At 35.7% G+C, this 18805-nt stretch overlaps 2 protein-coding genes across 9 annotated transcripts; one reads left to right on the plus strand and one right to left on the minus strand.

The window, feature by feature from the left end:
• Positions 1 to 5236: 5236 nt before the first annotated feature.
• LOC133707441 (agamous-like MADS-box protein AGL11) lies at positions 5237 to 11772 on the plus strand. 6 transcript variants are annotated; one of them, XM_062133007.1, is made up of 9 exons: positions 5237 to 5364; positions 6865 to 7061; positions 9589 to 9673; positions 9939 to 10000; positions 10314 to 10491; positions 10654 to 10695; positions 10806 to 10847; positions 11233 to 11387; positions 11500 to 11772. In XM_062133007.1, exons 2-9 carry the CDS (start codon positions 6880 to 6882, stop codon positions 11501 to 11503), a joined length of 750 nt encoding a protein of 249 aa, XP_061988991.1. In that variant the 5' UTR covers positions 5237 to 5364; positions 6865 to 6879; the 3' UTR covers positions 11504 to 11772. The 6 variants fall into 6 exon arrangements, with proteins under 6 accessions (XP_061988991.1, XP_061988995.1, XP_061988993.1 ...); XM_062133011.1 differs by having other exon boundaries at positions 10314 to 10413; XM_062133009.1 differs by having other exon boundaries at positions 9951 to 10000.
• A 2329-nt stretch (positions 11773 to 14101) lies between these two features.
• LOC133745549 (immune-associated nucleotide-binding protein 9-like) lies at positions 14102 to 18453 on the minus strand. 3 transcript variants are annotated; one of them, XM_062173633.1, is made up of 6 exons: positions 18368 to 18453; positions 17574 to 17820; positions 17140 to 17420; positions 15529 to 15693; positions 15300 to 15431; positions 14102 to 14553 (listed from the first exon to the last, which is right to left on the minus strand). In XM_062173633.1, the coding sequence occupies exons 2-6, from the start codon at positions 17800 to 17802 to the stop codon at positions 14356 to 14358; spliced, it is 1005 nt and encodes a 334-aa protein (XP_062029617.1). In that variant the 5' UTR covers positions 17803 to 17820; positions 18368 to 18453; the 3' UTR covers positions 14102 to 14355. The 3 variants fall into 3 exon arrangements, with proteins under 3 accessions (XP_062029617.1, XP_062029618.1, XP_062029619.1); XM_062173634.1 differs by having other exon boundaries at positions 18342 to 18446; XM_062173635.1 differs by having other exon boundaries at positions 18323 to 18434.
• Between the last annotated feature and the right edge of the window lie 352 nt (positions 18454 to 18805).

Consider the following 18805-nt stretch of genomic DNA (forward strand, 5'->3'; position numbering starts at 1 on the left):
ACGCTTGAACACAACCTATTACCCTTTCTTACTTTGTACGCTAGGCAGGAAGTGCTCTACACCTAGACTATTCCCAAGCAATGCAACCTAAAGGTACGTTTATTAGATTAAACATGCAGAGATCATTAAGTTTGAAAAGAGTTTGAGCAATCACTAGGCATCGCAAATAACTTAGAGCCTTGCTAAACCTAGGGTTTTGTTTACTTGCTAGTGAAAACTACCAATTACTTCTCTAGATAATTTGAGGAATCCAACTATTGATCCAAGCATCAAACAATCAAAGTATTAGAACCCTAGCATGCATACTAAGTAGGCCTCCAAAGCACACAAACATAGAATTCATCAATGAGAAATCGGTAAACAAAACCTCAACTTTATTAATTGGAAAACAAATTGAATGTCAAAGCATGTTATGGATCATGTCTAGGGGCTTCAACTGCCCCCTAACTACTGGAAATTTAGTTACACATAATGGAAATCAAAAACACAAAGGAGTTCATGGAGGAAGAAGACAACAAAAATCAGAAAATTGGAAAATACGGATCAACGATCGATCTGGCAAGGTTGTAGTTCTTCTTTTTCTCAAGCTCTTGTGCGTCTATGCTTTTTCGTATGTGAGATCCCCTTTTCTTGAACGTCCAAGGAGAGATTTTATTTAGTTTGTAACTCTTTCCTTCTTTTCTTTTGGGACTCTAACTCCTTGATTAATGTTCTGATTGATTTAGGATTCATTGACATCCTTCTATCCAATAGGAGCAGCCAAGAGAATTAATTGCTGAATATCTTTTCCTTCATATTGCCTTAAGCTTCCTTGATTCATCAAGAGTCCACAATTCTCCATCAATTGCACATATCTCATTCCTTTTGCTCTTATTTCTTTCCTTACTTCGGAAAACCTAATAAACATAAAAACAACTAAATTAACCAGAAAATAAGATAAACTAACAAAGTAAATATGGGAATTAACAACATTATTATCGCATAATTATGCTCCTATCAGCCCTGTGCTATCACACTTCTTGCACAGCATCAGAGCCGGCTCTGCTAAAGAGGTTTTGCCCTACTGAGCGAAAGCTTACCCGGCCCCTATAGATTTTTTACTAATTTATTCAGGACGTTTGACAAGTTTATTGAGAGGACTAAGCGAAATGTTACTTCTTTTTGCGAGACTTGAAAAGGATTACAGAAGACAAAAGCGAGTTAGGTTCGAGAGTGAGATGTAATTTCTATTTATTTGAGTTTTGTTATTTTAAATGTTTTAGTTTCGACGATTTCAGAAAATGTATCTGGTGTTGTTTTTAATTTCGTTTTACTTTTCTATCGCTGACACCTCGGATTAGGCATTAGATACCAAATCTCACCTCCACCTGGTTTGGGGCATCACAATATGCGTAGGTTAATTTTATCCATAATGTGTGTTTCAGCATTGTTGGACAAATCTTAACAAGGTAAATTTGACATGCTTGGTCAAGTTGATCGATCTGTGATCAAATTCCAGGCTTCAAATCTGATTTAGGACATATGCATGTTCTTTTTTTGGTTATACCTAATCAAGTAGATATATTGACACACACATATGGTTACTATGTTGAAAATGATTTCACACATACATATTTTCTTCTTTTTTTTGTCACACATTGGAAATCTAGCTCGATCTTCTGATCTTAACACATTTCGATCTCCGTCTAACTTATTTCGCTAGTAGTACTTCTCTCTATCCCCAGGGTTTTAATTGATATCCGTACGTAAAGGTTCTCATTGTTGAGGATATATACGATGGACTTTATGAAACTAAAAATCGACAAACCGCATCAAAACTAATCAAACCGATCAACGAAAACTTAACCGAACCAGCGGTCGTTTATCAAAACTGAACTGAAGTGACTGGCAATTTAGTGGGGGACGACTGTCTGTGTGGGACTTCGACGTACGTACGTTACTGGCCAGCTAACACCACAAAGACGTAAGTTGTAACTGTATGTATATTCATTAGTTGGACTTAAGAGCTGGAGTACGATACTCGGCAGGTTTTGAGTTCTAAGGCTAGGTCACGATGATCCCTGTTTGTACTTTGTAAATGTACACGTATTCGATCACAAGTGATAAAAGCGTTTTTTTTTTTTTCTTTCTTTTTGGGTCAACAGTGGTCGATGATAATTCATGGTGGCCGGAGTAGCTTCGTAGAGAGGAGCACCGGAGAACGTAGCTTCTTCCATCCGATGATAGGCGAAGCAGATTCAAAGGTATGTGGAGCTCTAAAGGAGCCAACCAAATAATATTGAGGCATCAAATTTTTCCACACTAGTCTTTTGAGATAAAACTGAACGTACTTACTATCTTTTAAGATGACTATGTGGGAACAATATTGATATAACATATAAAGATTCAAAGTTACAGGTCCTATCACATGTTAGTGTAGTGATAGATGTTGATATATATATATATATATATATATATATATATATATATATATATATATATATATATATATATATTCGTTATCATCAGAGTTCTAAAGTATAGTTATTTGGAGAAATTATACAGACTTTCACCACCATGCTTTGCCAAAAAATAAAAATAAAAATTTCACCACCATTTTTATTCAAAATGAAAAACTACTTTGAAATTTCGAGTCAATTATATAGCAAGTTCAAAATCTAACTCCTATCAGAATCCATGATCATCACATGCCTTGTACCGGACCACTAATTAAGGTTTTCAGACGTCCCTTTCAGTTGCCAAGAACGAGTAAATTGACCTAATTTATATGATCACCGATATTTATATTGAAGACATTAGACATGGATCCTATACGAATGATAATGAACTTATACAGGTTTAGCTAGCTAAGAATTAAGAACTATAATTGCCCCACAAACATCATAGAAAAAGGATATAGGTCCTTTTTTTTTTTGGCAGAAGAAAAATTTATTAAATGAAAGAGAGATCAACATCAAAAGGGGGGACATGAGAACAAAATCCATTATAAAGAATAAAAATGCAAAAAACATTACCAAACCATGAATATGGTTGAAGATTGACCAAAGACTAAAAGTTGAGACGCACTGTAGGTGTTTGATTGCGTGCAAGGTACCTTAAACTCGTTTGAAATTATTTTGCCTTGAATTTTTTGTGTTGAGATTTTAGGAGAGCATGAAGAAAATTTTCATCTAAAACTGCTTCACCCTTATCAAATCAAGTTATTTAATAATTGATCTCAAATTGAGCATAAGGTGTATGACCAAGAGGGCATAGACCCTTGTTAGTTGCAACTGAATTAGCATGATGATTGTGCATCTGCCCAAAAGTATTGTATGCTAGCTAATACAGTACAAGATCCAAATACAACTATCGGATTGAAATAGCGCGCACTTACAAAATATAGAGATCATCAGAATTGAAACTTTCGACTTCCTAGCATATATTTTGAGTTTTAAGTCCGGCCATAGGCAAGGAAGTCGAAGGGCAGCACCGAAACCGGCCACCATGGAGTCGATGACCCACATCATAGTAGGAACACAACATTCGCTCCTATTTAGTCAAAGGGTTGACAAGGCCGACCAGAGTTTGTCTCAACAAGCAGCTAGAGTTTTAACAGGATGTGAACTTCTTTAAGAAAAAGAGACCATGTGAACATCTCGTGAGCATTGTTTTTGGTTCGCTTTGAGCTCTTGAAGTCCCATGAGAATCCCAAGTTCTGATGTGATAATTTTTTTGTTCTTTCGTAATCTTGTCTATCCATCACTATTTCTTTTGTGTCATGCTAATTAGTCTCTTGTAGAAATTCATAACGGTTTGAATTTTAAGTTTTCTCAAGTTCTGATATAACCATTTTGATGTAATGTTTCCCTGAAATTTCTGTAAGCTCTCCCAGCCTTTAATTTTAGTGGGTTAACTGTGCTAAAAATCATGGTGAGAAATCAAGACAAGCTAGAACAAATGGCTATGGAGTTTATGAACAAACCCTAAAAAGCTAAGAACAAAGAAGAAGAAGAAGAAGAAGAAGAGGGGAGAGAGAGAGAGAGAGCTAAACAGATATTGGTATTTTCTGTGAGAATTTGTTACACGATGATTAGCTGAATATTACGGGAACTAATTGAGGATTTTGTACTGGGCATGCATAACAAACCAGTTAATTAGCCCTAACTAATTCCTAACAGACTCGTTGGATGCTTGACACGTGTTTAGTAGCAATCTGTTAACACCAACAACTTCTTTCTCCTGCTCCTTTTCTGGATGAGTGACACGTACGTGCATGGTGTTCATCTGATGAATGCTGCTGATGATCTGAACGTTGATTTTAATTTGTTGACCTTGGGCTTGATTTGTTGCCTTTGAGCTTGACTTGTATTCTTCACCTTATCAAACTGTTCCAACGGTATGAACGAAGTTAAAATATTTCATTAAGAACCAAGAGAATTAATGAAACACAGCAAGGATTCCACACAAGGCCTAGCTAGGGCCGAGCTAAGGTATGAAATCACTAACGAGCAGAGAAATGGAATCACTAGTAAAGGAAGAAACTATCAAACAAGTAAACACGAAGGAGACTCCACCTGTAATCTCAAAAGTGTCACGTACAAGACATCAATGCTAGATGTCGCAATCATATTGCGCGTTGCAAACAAAACCCTAAAATTAATGTTGTCACCAAGGCTTAACGCATGACCTGGGTTCATGTAAAGCTAGATCAAACTATTATTATGTAGTAAAATGATACATTTGTATAAAAATATATGATCTTTAAGTGGATTGAATATCCATAATGGACCACTGATTTGCCAGTTGCCTAATTTAAAGATTAGACCTGTCTCCATTAACCAAAGTTAACTAACTAATTACCTTTTTAAACTTCATTTAGGACACAAATCATAAATTATATGCCCTAATCTCCGAAACTGTAATTTGCAACATGTTATTATTACTTGGATATGGCATATATATGGTTTCGTAGATTCTGGAAAGGGTTATACAGGTCATTTTAGTTCACTGAAGTAAAATATCATAAAGAAGTAAGAAAGGAACAAAACTTGCTGTTTTTGGTGCGAATTTGAACCTGCAAAGTGGTTTAAATCACCTAAAACTGCATCATCTCCTATCCGTTTCAGGAAATACCATCCTCATGTCATTTTCTTCATCTCTCTGTCACACCCACATAAGATTTTTTTTCTCTTTTTTTTTCGATTAGAACACCCACATAAATTTATTAACATATATTTAGATATACAAATATGAAAGAAAAATAAACAAATAAAGAAAGAGCTATAAATGGAGGAGAAAGGTAGAGTTGGATATAAACTTGGGCTTCTTTGGGATTAGAAACTTACCCAAAGCTAAAGTGACTGGAGTGAATCCAAACCAAAGGTCTGTTTCTTTCTTTTTAGTTTCTCATATGCATTCAGTACTCATTTATTAAGATGATTTGAGCTGCTTGATTAGATCTGTTGATTGACAGACAAGAAAATCTTCTTCTTTTCCTTGCACAAATTGAAAACCCATTTTGCTTTAATTATCTTATAACAATTTCACTTCTTTCGAGTACCCGCCTTCTTCTAGATTTTGATTTCTTTTGTTTGTCTCTCAAATAAGAAGTAAACTGTTCTGGGTTGAGCTCACGATCTTGCTTCTTCTTAAATTCTTTACCTTTCTGCACTTGTTTTTCTAGCCTTTCTAATGTTTATTAACCCTTTCTTTTAAATATAAGACTCGGTTAAATTCATATTAAAAAACTAAGTGTTTCAGGATCTGTTCCTTGATGCCCTTGAGCTCTTATTCCTTCTGTGGTTTGGTTTCAATTAAGGGTTCTCTTTAGATTCTTAGTTTTATAGGTCATTTTCGGGTTTCTTCTCGATCTGTTTGTTCAAAATATTATTGCTGTTTTATTTCACAATTTTTTTTTTTCAGTCTATATGTATGCATGTGAATACATAATTATATATATAGCCCATTTTCCCTTATATTCAGCCATCTTCCTCAGATTTGATTGACTGGAAATGTTTTCTTTATTACGTAGTAATTATTAATTATTAATTTCATTTGAGCCCTGGTCTGTTCTTCAGTCAACTGAGCTAAGCTGAATATATCATAGTAGTCAGCCCTGGTCTGTGTTTCTCTCTAGTTAACTTTTTCCTTCCTGGTTTTGGATCTTCGAATTAAAAGCGCCTTTATTTTGTATCCATCCGTGCACACGTCCCTATGCACCATTTATTAGGAACCTGCAACCAAAATCTTAAGCTTGTTCAGTTATCAGTATATATGTTGTAGATTCTAGTATCAGATGCTGATATTTATGGCGTATAGACTTGCATTTTTTCTACTCTCGGTCTTCACTCTGATCTATCTACCTGATGAAACAAGGCTAGTAATTTTGGATCTCCTAGATCCAAAGAAAATTTACATTTAAATGTATACAGATGTATAATTAATGTATTTCCAAATTTACATTTTTTTTCCCTTCAGATTAGTCAATTAGTTTCATAAGATCTGGTGTCATATTTATGTAAATTGCTAAAATTATGAAAGTTTTAGACTTTAAGATTGTGGGTCTTCGATCTCCAATTAATCCATGAGAAAATTTATTAATTTATTTGTCATTATATATACAGTTCACTAAATTCAGATAACTTTTTCAGTTTAGTTGCCTAAATAGGTTTCCATTTTTGTTTCTTATCTAACCTGCTAGTCGCTAAATTGAAAATATTAGCAGGAGACTTTTGGGGATGATTCTATTTCTTCCTAATCATGGTACAAACCATAAGCAAGTTAATAGTACAAAATAGGTCACTTCTACTTTTGGTACATATATTGGTTAGTATTTCAATTAAACAGTAACAACTAAAGTGTGTTTGCAACTGATCAATTCAGCTAGGTTGTTGAAAGATGGGGCGAGGAAAGATTGAGATAAAGAGGATTGAGAACACCACCAACCGTCAAGTGACCTTCTGCAAGAGAAGAAATGGATTGTTGAAGAAAGCTTATGAGCTCTCCATTCTCTGTGAGGCTGAAGTTGCTCTCATTGTCTTCTCTAGCCGTGGCCGCCTCTACGAGTATTCTAACAACAAGTGAGCCATTTCAACACTCACACTGTTTCTGCCCTTTGTTTGTGCCTTTAATTCATGTTTAGTATTTGCACAATGGTGATGTTAAATGGTCCTATTTTGATTAGAATTCATTTAATCAGATCGACTAGATTTGATGACAATTTAGAATAAGAAGTTTTATGGATGTTCTTTTATTTTGCTTCTTTCCCATCTCTCATTTCTTGCTGTCGTACCGATTTAATTGTTTCTGTGATAAGAAGACAATGAGGACATTGATCCACGTAACTCCTTGTGAACTTTTTCATCGGGAATAAGAGACTAAATGATGTTCTCCTTACTTAGGTTCTGGAAATATTGAAAACTTGATTGATCATGAGTTCAGAATAGCTAGAGTGCACTACTATCAAATATAAATGTAACCATGATACACACACACACACACACACACACACACACACACATATATATATATCATAACTCACAGAATAAATGTACATATACATCCTCAAACTACTAATTGTATAATCAACATAGGAATAATTAATTAGGTTTTTTAATTACTTCATAAGACAAAAAAGTATCCTTGTATATAAATAAAACAGATCATATAGGTGTTTTGTCTATTTCAATATATGCATGCTAATATTCAACATCCCATTGGGCATTGTGTTGGGTCTAAAACAGCATTGTACTCATCTTTGCTCGAAAGTCAAAGTTAATATATTCTTGCACAAATTTAGACCTTCTTCCATGCATGAGCACGAGTACTTTGTCTGGTTTTATTACTACTTGTTTGTCTTCATTTACAGTATAGTACTACTGTTGCAATCTATCAAAATCTTCATCTCATGCATAATTAAAGGAAAGCTTTGCTGACCTAGGTTGCTTCCAGAATTTATTTTGTAGTAGTTCTGAGCATTTCCTCTTCCATCATTTGCATGTTCGATCGATTTTCGTGTTGATAGTCTTCCCATTTCCACATTTGGCTTCAAAGCTTCTTACCCTTCTGTTTGCATTTATAGAGCTGTATAGTAGATTTATAACTTGAGCTTTTGGATTCATTTTCACTCATAAAGGGGTTTGATACTTTAACTCAAGACTTCTGTCCTTTCTAATTTTTTTTCTCTAGTTTTTTACCCTTGGATTTGCAAAAGATTGGAACTGGGCTCTGCATGCTTTTAGTTTTCTAGGGTTTCCATATTAATGGTTGAAAAGGCACGTGGTATATGTGCTTGCTGGGTTTGTGGGTCATTGAACATGTTAACTGACCCATACACGCTTCTTTTGACTCTTCTAATGAGAGGTTGATCTAAAGTGAGTACTGATGAGTGAAGCACTCATGTTCTTTCTGATATGTGAATGACTGTATCTCTGCTTGCATGCATGCAAGCCCATCTTTATTTCTGGAAATTAAGTATTGGGACCCAGACAACCATTAGTGGGTTGATTTTACTACTATTTTCCTATGCAATTCCAGTAGATCCCAAGTACATTTTAGTCTCTCATCTAGTGAAAATTTTGAGTTTATTATAGGGTAAAAAATTAACCTTAATTTGAAATAGGAATTGATTCACCTGAATCATTGAATGTTAAGACTGAAGTATTAACAAAAGCCCTACAAATGTAAAAGTGAACCAGTAAAAAGTCATACCCTTTGGGATGACCCACTTTTATATATTCACATGTTAGAGCTCCCTTGCATCACTTGGGTTGTACTGGAATTGCAGTTACCAGTTCATTGTTCCATATCTTTCTTCATTCTTCATGTCCCTTTTTCAATGTCAAAACCAATATTAATTTGTTGGCTTTTTTGTAAGTTATCGACACATATATACATGTGGCTGTGGTGCCCAGTAGTGCATACCATTGTCCTCCACAAAAGGATTGAATTGACTATCGATCAATTGAGACATACCATGTATTTATGGAGTGAGTAGTGTGCTCTCTGTTCACTATTCTGATTGATTCCTAGGATTGTGCATATATACTATCTGTCCCAATCTCCATGAGCTTGCTTTTGGTTTCACTGCTGTCTTACAATTAAGGCTTTTTTGCTCTTTGTTATTACTTATGTATTGACTATTGAGTCTAACTATTTAAGACATCTTAGTACATTGAAGAATATGATAATCAAACTCACACTTTTCTGGAAGTGTATGTGATCATCCAACTGTTCATATGCTATATATGATAATCAAACTCAAAGAAGGCTCGATCATCATTGTTGAATTAATGATTAAGACATTTGAAGTTATTTCTATCTGGTCATTTAGATAACTTCAGATATTAGTGTAAAACATACGATAATAAAGATTACTTCCAATGCTAAAGTACATGTCCCCACACCGATATTTCCAGTTTGGGGTTGTTCCAGTGGAAGCTTCCAATTTCATTTGGCTTTAGAGTCGGTGATATTTTTTATTATTTTGGGACGTGAGCGTGAAGGCCCAGAGTTGGTGATTGGTGAATGTATTTTTCTTTACCATTCGAGTTTCATATCTGAACTATTGATTTTGACCCATTGTCTTGAATATCGTATGACATATAGCAGCATAAGAAATACTATAGAGAGGTACAAGAAGGCATCTTCCGATAACTCAGGTGCAACCACTATTACAGAAATCAATGCTCAAGTAAGCAAAATCTCTTTTTAAATGTATTTGTTACATTTTATGCTTAACCAGTTGTTGTATGTGTGTGTGAATTCTGTGTGTTTGTCATGGTTTTCAATGCAACTCATGCACTAGTAGCTAGAATTCCATAGGTTAACCTTCTATTTACTTCTCCAAAAGATTTGCACAACAAAGCTGGATATATGCTTCCTTTAATTTTGTTTTTGATTTTCATAGCATAGGTGCTATTGCTAATAGTATACTCCATCCTTTTGTCTTGATTTAGTATTACCAACAGGAATCGGCAAAGCTGAGGCACCAAATTCAAATGCTGCAGAATTCTAACAGGTGATATCTCCACTAATATTCATTTCTATATTCAACAGCATACAACACATACAGAACTATATGTTATGAATATGACTTTATAAACAAAGATATTGAATATAGATTGATAAGTGCTCAGATAAGGGACTGAACTTTTTAAATGGTCGGCTAATGCATTTTAAGGGCTGGATTCAATCACTTCGAGGAATTATTAGTCCAGAAGTTTTGAATCCACCCATTGAACGCATTATTCGTCACTTGTCCCTCAATGTAAGTCCCTTAAGGTGAATAATCCAGCAAAATTATTGAGCTATATTCTGCTGTTCATTTGTAGGCACTTAATGGGAGATTCGTTGACTAATCTGACAGTGAAAGAACTAAAGCAGCTAGAGAACAGGCTTGAACGAGGCCTTACTAGAATCAGGTCCAAGAAGGTAAAAATTGATGAAAACGAATGTGAAAGTTACGAAAATGCATGCATGCATTTCACGACAAAGACCGAGCAAGAACAGGTTCTATCTCAATGACATACTAATTACCCTTATGATTAGACTTAGTACTTCATCTAGCTAGTTTGTGTTGTGTGATATTGTGACATTTAGTCTTCGCATGCATATTCTAGGCATGATGTGCTTCCTTCCTTCTTAATATTATCTTTTTACCTCTTGCAACAGCATGAAATGTTGCTTGCTGAAATTGAGTACTTGCAGAAAAGGGTAAATCTTCTCTTTCAATTCAAGTTTACATGCGTCTAGTTTTGATCTGTTAGAAGAATTGCCAAGTTTTGTATGGAATGATGATGTCCTAAATAATTATTTCTGTGTAGGAGGTTGAGCTGGAAAACGAGAATGTTTTAATTCGAGCTAAGGTATTGGAAGCAATTGACATTCAAAGAAATTGTATTTTTTCAAACATATTGTAAGAGCTAGCATACTAAAGCTTTTACATGATGAGGAAAATATAGTGTATATAGATTTGTGGATTTTCATGTTTTAATGTATTTTCTTATCTAAAGGAAACCAATAAAAGATGCATGCACATGTTTTTCTACCATCACTTCTTCTATATATGCATCAGATATTGTGTTGCATGTAGATATCTTAAACTGCTGCATTGAGTGCATTCTTCTATGTTTTCCAAGTCTTAATTGTCCTTCCTACATGCCATACTTATCACCTGCATATCTGAAGTTACCTATATGAAGACTGCCTTGATTCAAATCATTTCTTCTATTTCAAAACTTGATCTTTCAGATAGCAGAAGTTGAGAGGCTTCAGCAAGCAGACCTGGTTTCTGGGGCAGAGTTTAATGCAATCCAGGCTTTAGCTTCTCGCAATTTTTTTGGCTCCACTATGGTTGAGGGTGAGGCTTCATACTCACAGCCAGAGAAGAAATTACTCCATCTGGGGTATGTAATTCTTTTGTCTATGTCAATCACTACATAATTCAATTATCGACTGTCTTAAAATACAGAATTAAGTTCTCATTTTTGGTTTATTTGTTCCGTCTTTGGAATGCAGATGAACTTTTGGGAGACACATCAGTCTGCTGCTAGCTTATGCTGCATCAACCGTATCTTAAATAAATGATATCATTGGCTACTATCTAGTATCTATTTTGGTGTTGTATCCTTATTCATGTCTAGAACTTTGAACTAGTAATTTCCAGCAGTAGTTTGGAGACATTCCCTTTTTGATGAACGATTGCATAAGAAGCAGTACTTCTTTGATTAACATCAAGCTATATGAACATGGAAATGTGTTTTGTAAGGATTAATATATGATTTGGTTGAGTCAACGGAATAATCACTACCGAGTTTATTTACCTAGTATTGCAGTATATAAATTTTATTACAAAATTATTTATGGAAGTGATAATGAGATCTTTATCAACCATGTATATGCTTGCAAAGTTCCTCAAAATACTTGTGAAAATGAGATGAAATAGTAGATTACCAGCTCTTTGCTGCTGCTGCTAGTTTCCTGGTATAGCTAGCAGAACTGCAAAGCAGTGTGGTGATGCTTTTGCGTAGTTCTTGTGTATTGATTAGAGTGATTGAGTGAGTAACTAGTTGTGAATAGTAAAGCGTTACCTCTGCATGTTTTCCTCAATCACCGATTTTTACTAAACTACATTAAGCAACTTCGATCGGCAGTGAAAATTCGAATAACTGCCATTGTTTGAGCTGATAGACTTGTCTGCTAGATGCCTCTTTCCTTGTCCTGACAAATTGTTTAGGATGACACAGCAGAGTTAGCTTCACAACTTCATAGGCTTGACCTGTATTCTTTAAATATCAGCACTTATAACTGTCTCCAATAGACCCTTCCAATGCCGTATCATGTTGGATGCAAAACCTCTAAACAATTTTATGACGGTACTTGAACCAACATATAGCCTCATGTAAACCTCTCTGAAAAGCTTGACAGGTTTACGTTACACTTTATCACCAAGGGTTTCTTCATTCTGCAGCACATCCATCTGGTTTCACTCATACAATGCTAATACTTTCTGTCAAAATAATACATCCTGCATTCAAGGCCTGAAATCTTTGAGTACCATATTTGACATGAAGACATTAGGCTTCTGCATTTCTGTTTTTCATGCAATCCTAATAGTTAAGATCAAGGGCATAAAAGGACTGCAGATCGCATGCCATGCAGGTTCATTTCTTCTCTTCTAACTGTTGTCTTTTTCTTGTTCTGTACCTCTTGCAACAGCATGAAATGTTGCTTGCACAAATTGAGTTGCAGAAAAGAGTAGATGCTCTGTTTAATTCTTCTTTCTTTGGTACAATGGAGGAAAAGATATGCATTCCTTAGCCGGTGCCGGCACTATGGAAGAGATCTCCTAAAGGGCACAACAGTTGTACTGTTTAATTCAATTTTGGATGTCTCTAGTTTTGATGTTCCAGCAAAACTGTAAACTTCGACCAAAAAATTTAAAAAACAAAGCAGTACTGTAAATCCTGCTATGAAAACATCAAATATGGATGATGAAGTTTTGAATAATGAACATTTATATCTGTGTAGAAAAGCTGGATACCTTAACAGTGGGGAAGGAGCAGCTGAAAAGAATTGTCTTTTTGAAACATAATGAAAAGAAAGCAGCAGCAAATAGTTCACTCATTTTGAAAAAAAATTCTCTAACAATGATTTGGTTCTACATCTTAAATCAACCTTCCCTCAGTGTTTAATCTACCTTTGTTTAGCTCTTACAAATCTCTCTCTCCAAACACAAAACTCTGTTAGGCAACTTGTGGGGGCGACGGTTAGGAATTAATCACTGCCTTCATTCGATTCACAGCCTTGTTGGCTGAAAGAGTTCTCTTTCAAGGTGATGACAAAATAGAATTAACTTTAAAACTTCAATCCCAATCACAGCTTGGCCTGTTCCAAGATCAAGCATTTGTAAGACTAACTGATTCATCAGTTTCTCTAATATACCTTTCACACCGAATCATATTGGATGCAAAACCTCTTAACAAGATTCTTACGAATCTCTGCATAGATCACATTATGCTGTTAATTGAAGTACTTAAAAGCTGTACTTTCGAACAATCTTAACAAATGAACTATCTTAATATGCTACTTTCGGTGAATCAACGTGGCCGGAGACAATATGTTTGTTAATTGTTTCTGGTATATGTATTGTTTCTGGTATATGATGGAAAATAACAGTTCCTTCATCTTCAGTTAAGTTTTTTTTGTATGGAGCCTCTTCACCACTGATTCAGTGGTTTGATACGTTAGCCGGGCTTGTACATGAATGATTCGAGTCGATAACCAAATCAACTCTATAACCTGCTTTATATTTCAAAATAGTAAGGGCTACCTTACCTGTCGGTCCAAGATGCAACAGCTGACTTTGAACTTGATTAAATACGATTAGCGGACATATTACATTCAGATGCAACTCATGAAACAAAAGAGATGATCATAAAACACTACTGAAATCACATGGGTTGCTGATCCTATCTTTCAAAGTCCAAAGAATGTCGCGGAAATCCCACTCAAACAACCCAGCATCTCATATAAATTAGTCTTTAGGAGATGAGTTGTATCATATCAATTAGTCTTTATTATGATTTATTTTGTGTATCAATTAGCATTAGTGATATAGTTGACTTAGATAAGCAATATTATTAATTACTTTTCTTTATATGTACATGGTTGTAATACTATATAAACCTCCTTAAGAGATGAGTACACTTACAACATTATTCCCACACAGTTCAAGAGTTTAGATATTAAACTTCCAACTGTGTAAGCTAGCATCTTTCACATTTACACAGGATACCATAGCCATTATCAACCAGACGTCGAAGCCAATAGCCTCAAACTCCACGATCTCCTTACCACATAGCCTATCAATCATTACATAATAGCACACCTGGACGGTCTCGGTTTCGGCCGCCGCCTTTCTGCTTCTAGATCACCTCTAAGCTTTCGGATTTCATCCTGAGAACTTTGTTGAGCCTTTTGGGCAGTCTGTTCTGCTCTTAGTCGTGCAGCATGTTCATCTGCTAACTTTTGTTCAAGCATCATGGTTTTCTCTCTCATGTTTGACTCAATCTGCATATTTGTGATTCAGATAAAAGTATACATGAAAGTAAAAGTTCAATATTTATAAGCATATAAAAACAACTTATAGTAGAGGCGCGCAAACACCTTGTGCTCTGAGATCTATATTACCCACTTGATCTCCGAATCCAACGAAAGGAAAAATGAATTGTTTTTATATGGGAGAGCACCTGAATCATAAGATTTCCAGTGCAAGATTCTAAACTCATAAATGAAGAAGGTGATATGGCCACTTAACTTGTTTCATTCTACCAATAAGAATTTCATTCTATTATTTACTTCTATCAAGTACATTAAGCTCCCCTTAAGTCACATTTAATGTCATTGCTATTCTGTGTATCCAAATTTCTACCCGCCAGTTCAAACTTCTCCCAACCTCGTGTCTCCAAGATTGTGAGAGTTGGGGGGAGTGTTAAACCACCTCAAATCACATTTAGTATGAATGCTGGTATTGTGTTTACAGATTTCTAGTTAACTGTTCAATTCTCTTACTCTAAATTTAAGTTTTTTAGGATTTTTCTACTCATTGTACAAATAAGACCAACAACCAATGCGAAAAAATATACACAAATTCATTCTTTACAAATACAAAGATCTCAGTTTAAAGGGGTTGGTTAATGGACACAGGACTATGGCACAGGATGCAGCAAAGTGCAAATTGTAGTTTTAACTAAGCCAACTGTAAAACATGCTGATGGCAATTATTGAATGCAAGCAAAGTGCAAATGAAAATATACCATCTCAGTAATTCGTTTAAGCTGCAGATCATGTGCACGCTGCATCTGCTCATTCAAATGCGATATTTCTTGTTTTGAATACCCCTTTGAAGCAACATCTTCTTGTTGATCACGAAGTTTCATAGCCTCCTTCTGTCCAGATGCAACAATTTTTTGATCATTAAATTCAATATCAACATAGTAATAATCTCAATAAATTACTATAAATAAAAGAGAAAACAACAAATACCTTCACTTCAGCAAATATCTCATCCGTGTATGGCCGCCCACCATTCTGTGCTATAACCAAGTTTACAAGCGAGAGAAGCCGCTGAACTTGTTCGACCCTCTTGCTTTCATCCTTGGTCTTGTTATCAAAAAGAACACAGCGATTTCCACACAGACCAAGGATTTCCTAAATTGTTGCAAGAACTGAATATAAGTCTAGTGCATGATAGGCTCATATCAAAGAGAGTACAGGATCAAGCAATAAAAATAAAAGCAAATTCTTGTATAAAATATGTCAAAATGAGCTTCCATTAATTCCCTACTACTAATAGATTTCTGTCAACTTCTAATGATACTGCTCATTTGAACCAAGTCTACCTTATATCACCACACATCATTAATAAAGAACCAAGGTATTAAAAAGCGCGCCTCGGGCGCGACTTGAGGCGTGAAAGGCGAGATTTCTCCATTTTTTTTTTTAAAAAAAAAAAACCCCACCCTTGATGGGGCTCGAACTCCTGACCTCTTATATATGAGACTAAAGCCTTACCACCCCACCAAACACACACACCCATGCGAGATTTCTCCATTAAAACGCCTATGTTTTCACGGCAAGGCGCAGAGGCGTACAAAACGTACGCTTTTTCCCGTAAGGCGCAAAGGCGTACGCCCCGTCTGATGCTGCTGCAGTTTGGAGGTTCAGAACTTCTTTCTCTCTCCTTAGTGCAGATGGAGAGAAAAAGGCAGAGTCCAGTACGTTAATACTCCAATAGACGTGGTTTAGGATCTTGGAGCTACCAGAAGGGGAGGACCAGATATACTTTCTCTCTCCACCGTGGAGAGAGAGAGGCTCTTACGCCATCTCTATTTGGGGAAATCAATCAGTTCATGGACTTTTGAATTCACCTTATCCTATTATCCTATTTGATTATATGTTTATCGTTAAATGCTCCATCTCTACTTAAGTACTTATATATCCTTTGTGCATACCATTAGATGCTCCACTTATATATACATGTATACAATGTGTATTAATTCATGATCAATAAGTCTGACCTATATATATTTGCTAGTTAGGTATGTTTTTTACCAGCTACTTATATATCGTAAGGCTTACGCCTTATGCCTCAAGGCGTAGTGAGGCTCTCCCAAAAACGCCTCGGGTTACGCCTCAGCGTTTTAAAACATTAAAAGAACAACTTTATTTCTGGGAACAACAGATGACAAAGACACCAATATTTTCTGTAAAGAGGTAATACACATTTGATGTAAGCAATGAACAGGGAGGAATTCCCAAGAACTGTCTCAGTTTAGAGAGGACAAGCATTTTCACCAAGTTTGATATCATTTGGAAACAAATCTAGGGAGCAAATTAAAGAAAGGAAAAAAAATGGAGAACCAACAGGAATGCTTCAACGTACAGAACTTCAATACTTCTAAACTCATGTCTCAACTTGACTATATTCTTTACCGAACATAAGTCCAAATGAAATACAGGATGATGTTAACAGATACAGTTAAAAAGAATATCATATCCCACTCATTCAGAAATGGAAACGAAAGTAGTGACGTACTCATTATCATGACATTTTAAACTAGGGAAAGGAAAACAAAGTTGAAGAAACAAGTTTACCTTCAAAGGCTCCGGGCAATCACGGCCGCCCAAATAATCTTCCAACGTCTCATCATTTTCTTCAAGCTCATCTCCTCCCGAAAAGACAACAATCATATAGTCAAATATTTTACTTCCAAATAGAGCTTGCAAGCCAAGGATTGCAGATTGCTCTTCTTGTGAAAACCGAGTTCTAGTTGAGAGAATCACAAGAATAGCATGGATTCCATCCTTGGCCAATTTAATGCATTGGACAATTTCTTTGCTAATAACGTCTGATTTGACAGAACTATCAAAAAGACCTGCAGCATACCACACAAATCAAAAGGAAAGAACAACCGTAGAAAAGCAGGTTCTTAAATGCAACTACTTTATATACTCGCAGTGCTACCTACACCTAGACAGATTTTTTAGATACATGATTACAAAACAAATACACGTCGGCAAGACTTTACCAGGAGTGTCTATAACGTTAATTTGTTGTCCATCTCTCAAGATAGCAGTCTTCAATTCAGTAGTGGTGGTGACACCCCTAGAGCTACGCTTGGAAATGAAGGCTCTTTCGCCAAGGATGCTGTTGCCTGTTGCACTTTTTCCATTACCAGTGCGTCCAACTAAGACCACAGTGTGAGCAGCATTAGAAACGGGATGTTCCCTGACAACATCAATCGAACTTCCATCCATTATACAAAATCAGAATACCTGCAACCATATATGTTTTATATTCTGTCAATGCTTCATAAACGAGGAAAGTATTGCAAGTAGAAAGAGGATACCTAGCCAGCATATAGTCTATATTATCTTTTCTCACTGCTTCATAATGACAAAAGTACGGCCATATATACTTGCATTACTGTATATATCTAGAAGACTCACGCACACAATTGCAATAAGTTATATGAGTAAAGAAAAATTAATTTTTGATTTGAGCAAAACACACTGATTTTTAAACATGTAAGCTATATGTAGTTCTATAAGTCAGCAGCACGAATAATTGTAGACCTATCTACCAAAAAAAAAAAAAACAGCCGAAGACGCTAGCCATAAGATCCACAATCATTCTGTTCGGAAATAAAAAAAAATAAACAGAGAGAGAGAGAGAGAGAGAGAGAGAGAGAGAATCGTCTGATGAACTTCGGGCACGCCGCCCGCCGGCAATTGAAACATAGCAAAAAAAAAAACTGTAGAGTGAAAGAGACGGTACGATTGGAATAAAAGCATACAAGATCTTCTCGAAAGGAAACTCAACTAAGGTAGAGGAAGAGCGAAGCCAAGAACAAAGAGACTCTCTCTCGGAGACCACACAGAGAGAGAATTAGAGAAGTTCTCTGTTATGTCTCTCTGTGTGTGCACGAGTTGTGAATTTATACGATCCTCCTCGAGGTTTCTGCTCGTATACTCTCCTACATTGATGCTGAGTTAATTTACACGTAAAGAAAGGAAAGGAACCTTTCAAAAAAAGAAAGGAAAGGAAATCAATTCCTTGCTCTTTCCACGGGGATGGGAAATTGCAATTCCCATAAATTTTCCTTTCCAGTACTGTTTGGGAAGGCCAGGAATATGGTCATATATTTTAGTAATAAATGCAGGAAACTTTATCACCAAGGGTCTCTTCGTTCTACAGCACATCCGTCTGGTTTCACTCATACAATGCCAATACTTTCTGTCAAAATGATACATCCTGCAT

The sequence above is a fragment of the Rosa rugosa genome, chromosome 4 (genome assembly GCF_958449725.1).
Source record: "Rosa rugosa chromosome 4, drRosRugo1.1, whole genome shotgun sequence".
Classification (NCBI taxonomy): Eukaryota; Viridiplantae; Streptophyta; class Magnoliopsida; order Rosales; family Rosaceae; genus Rosa; species Rosa rugosa.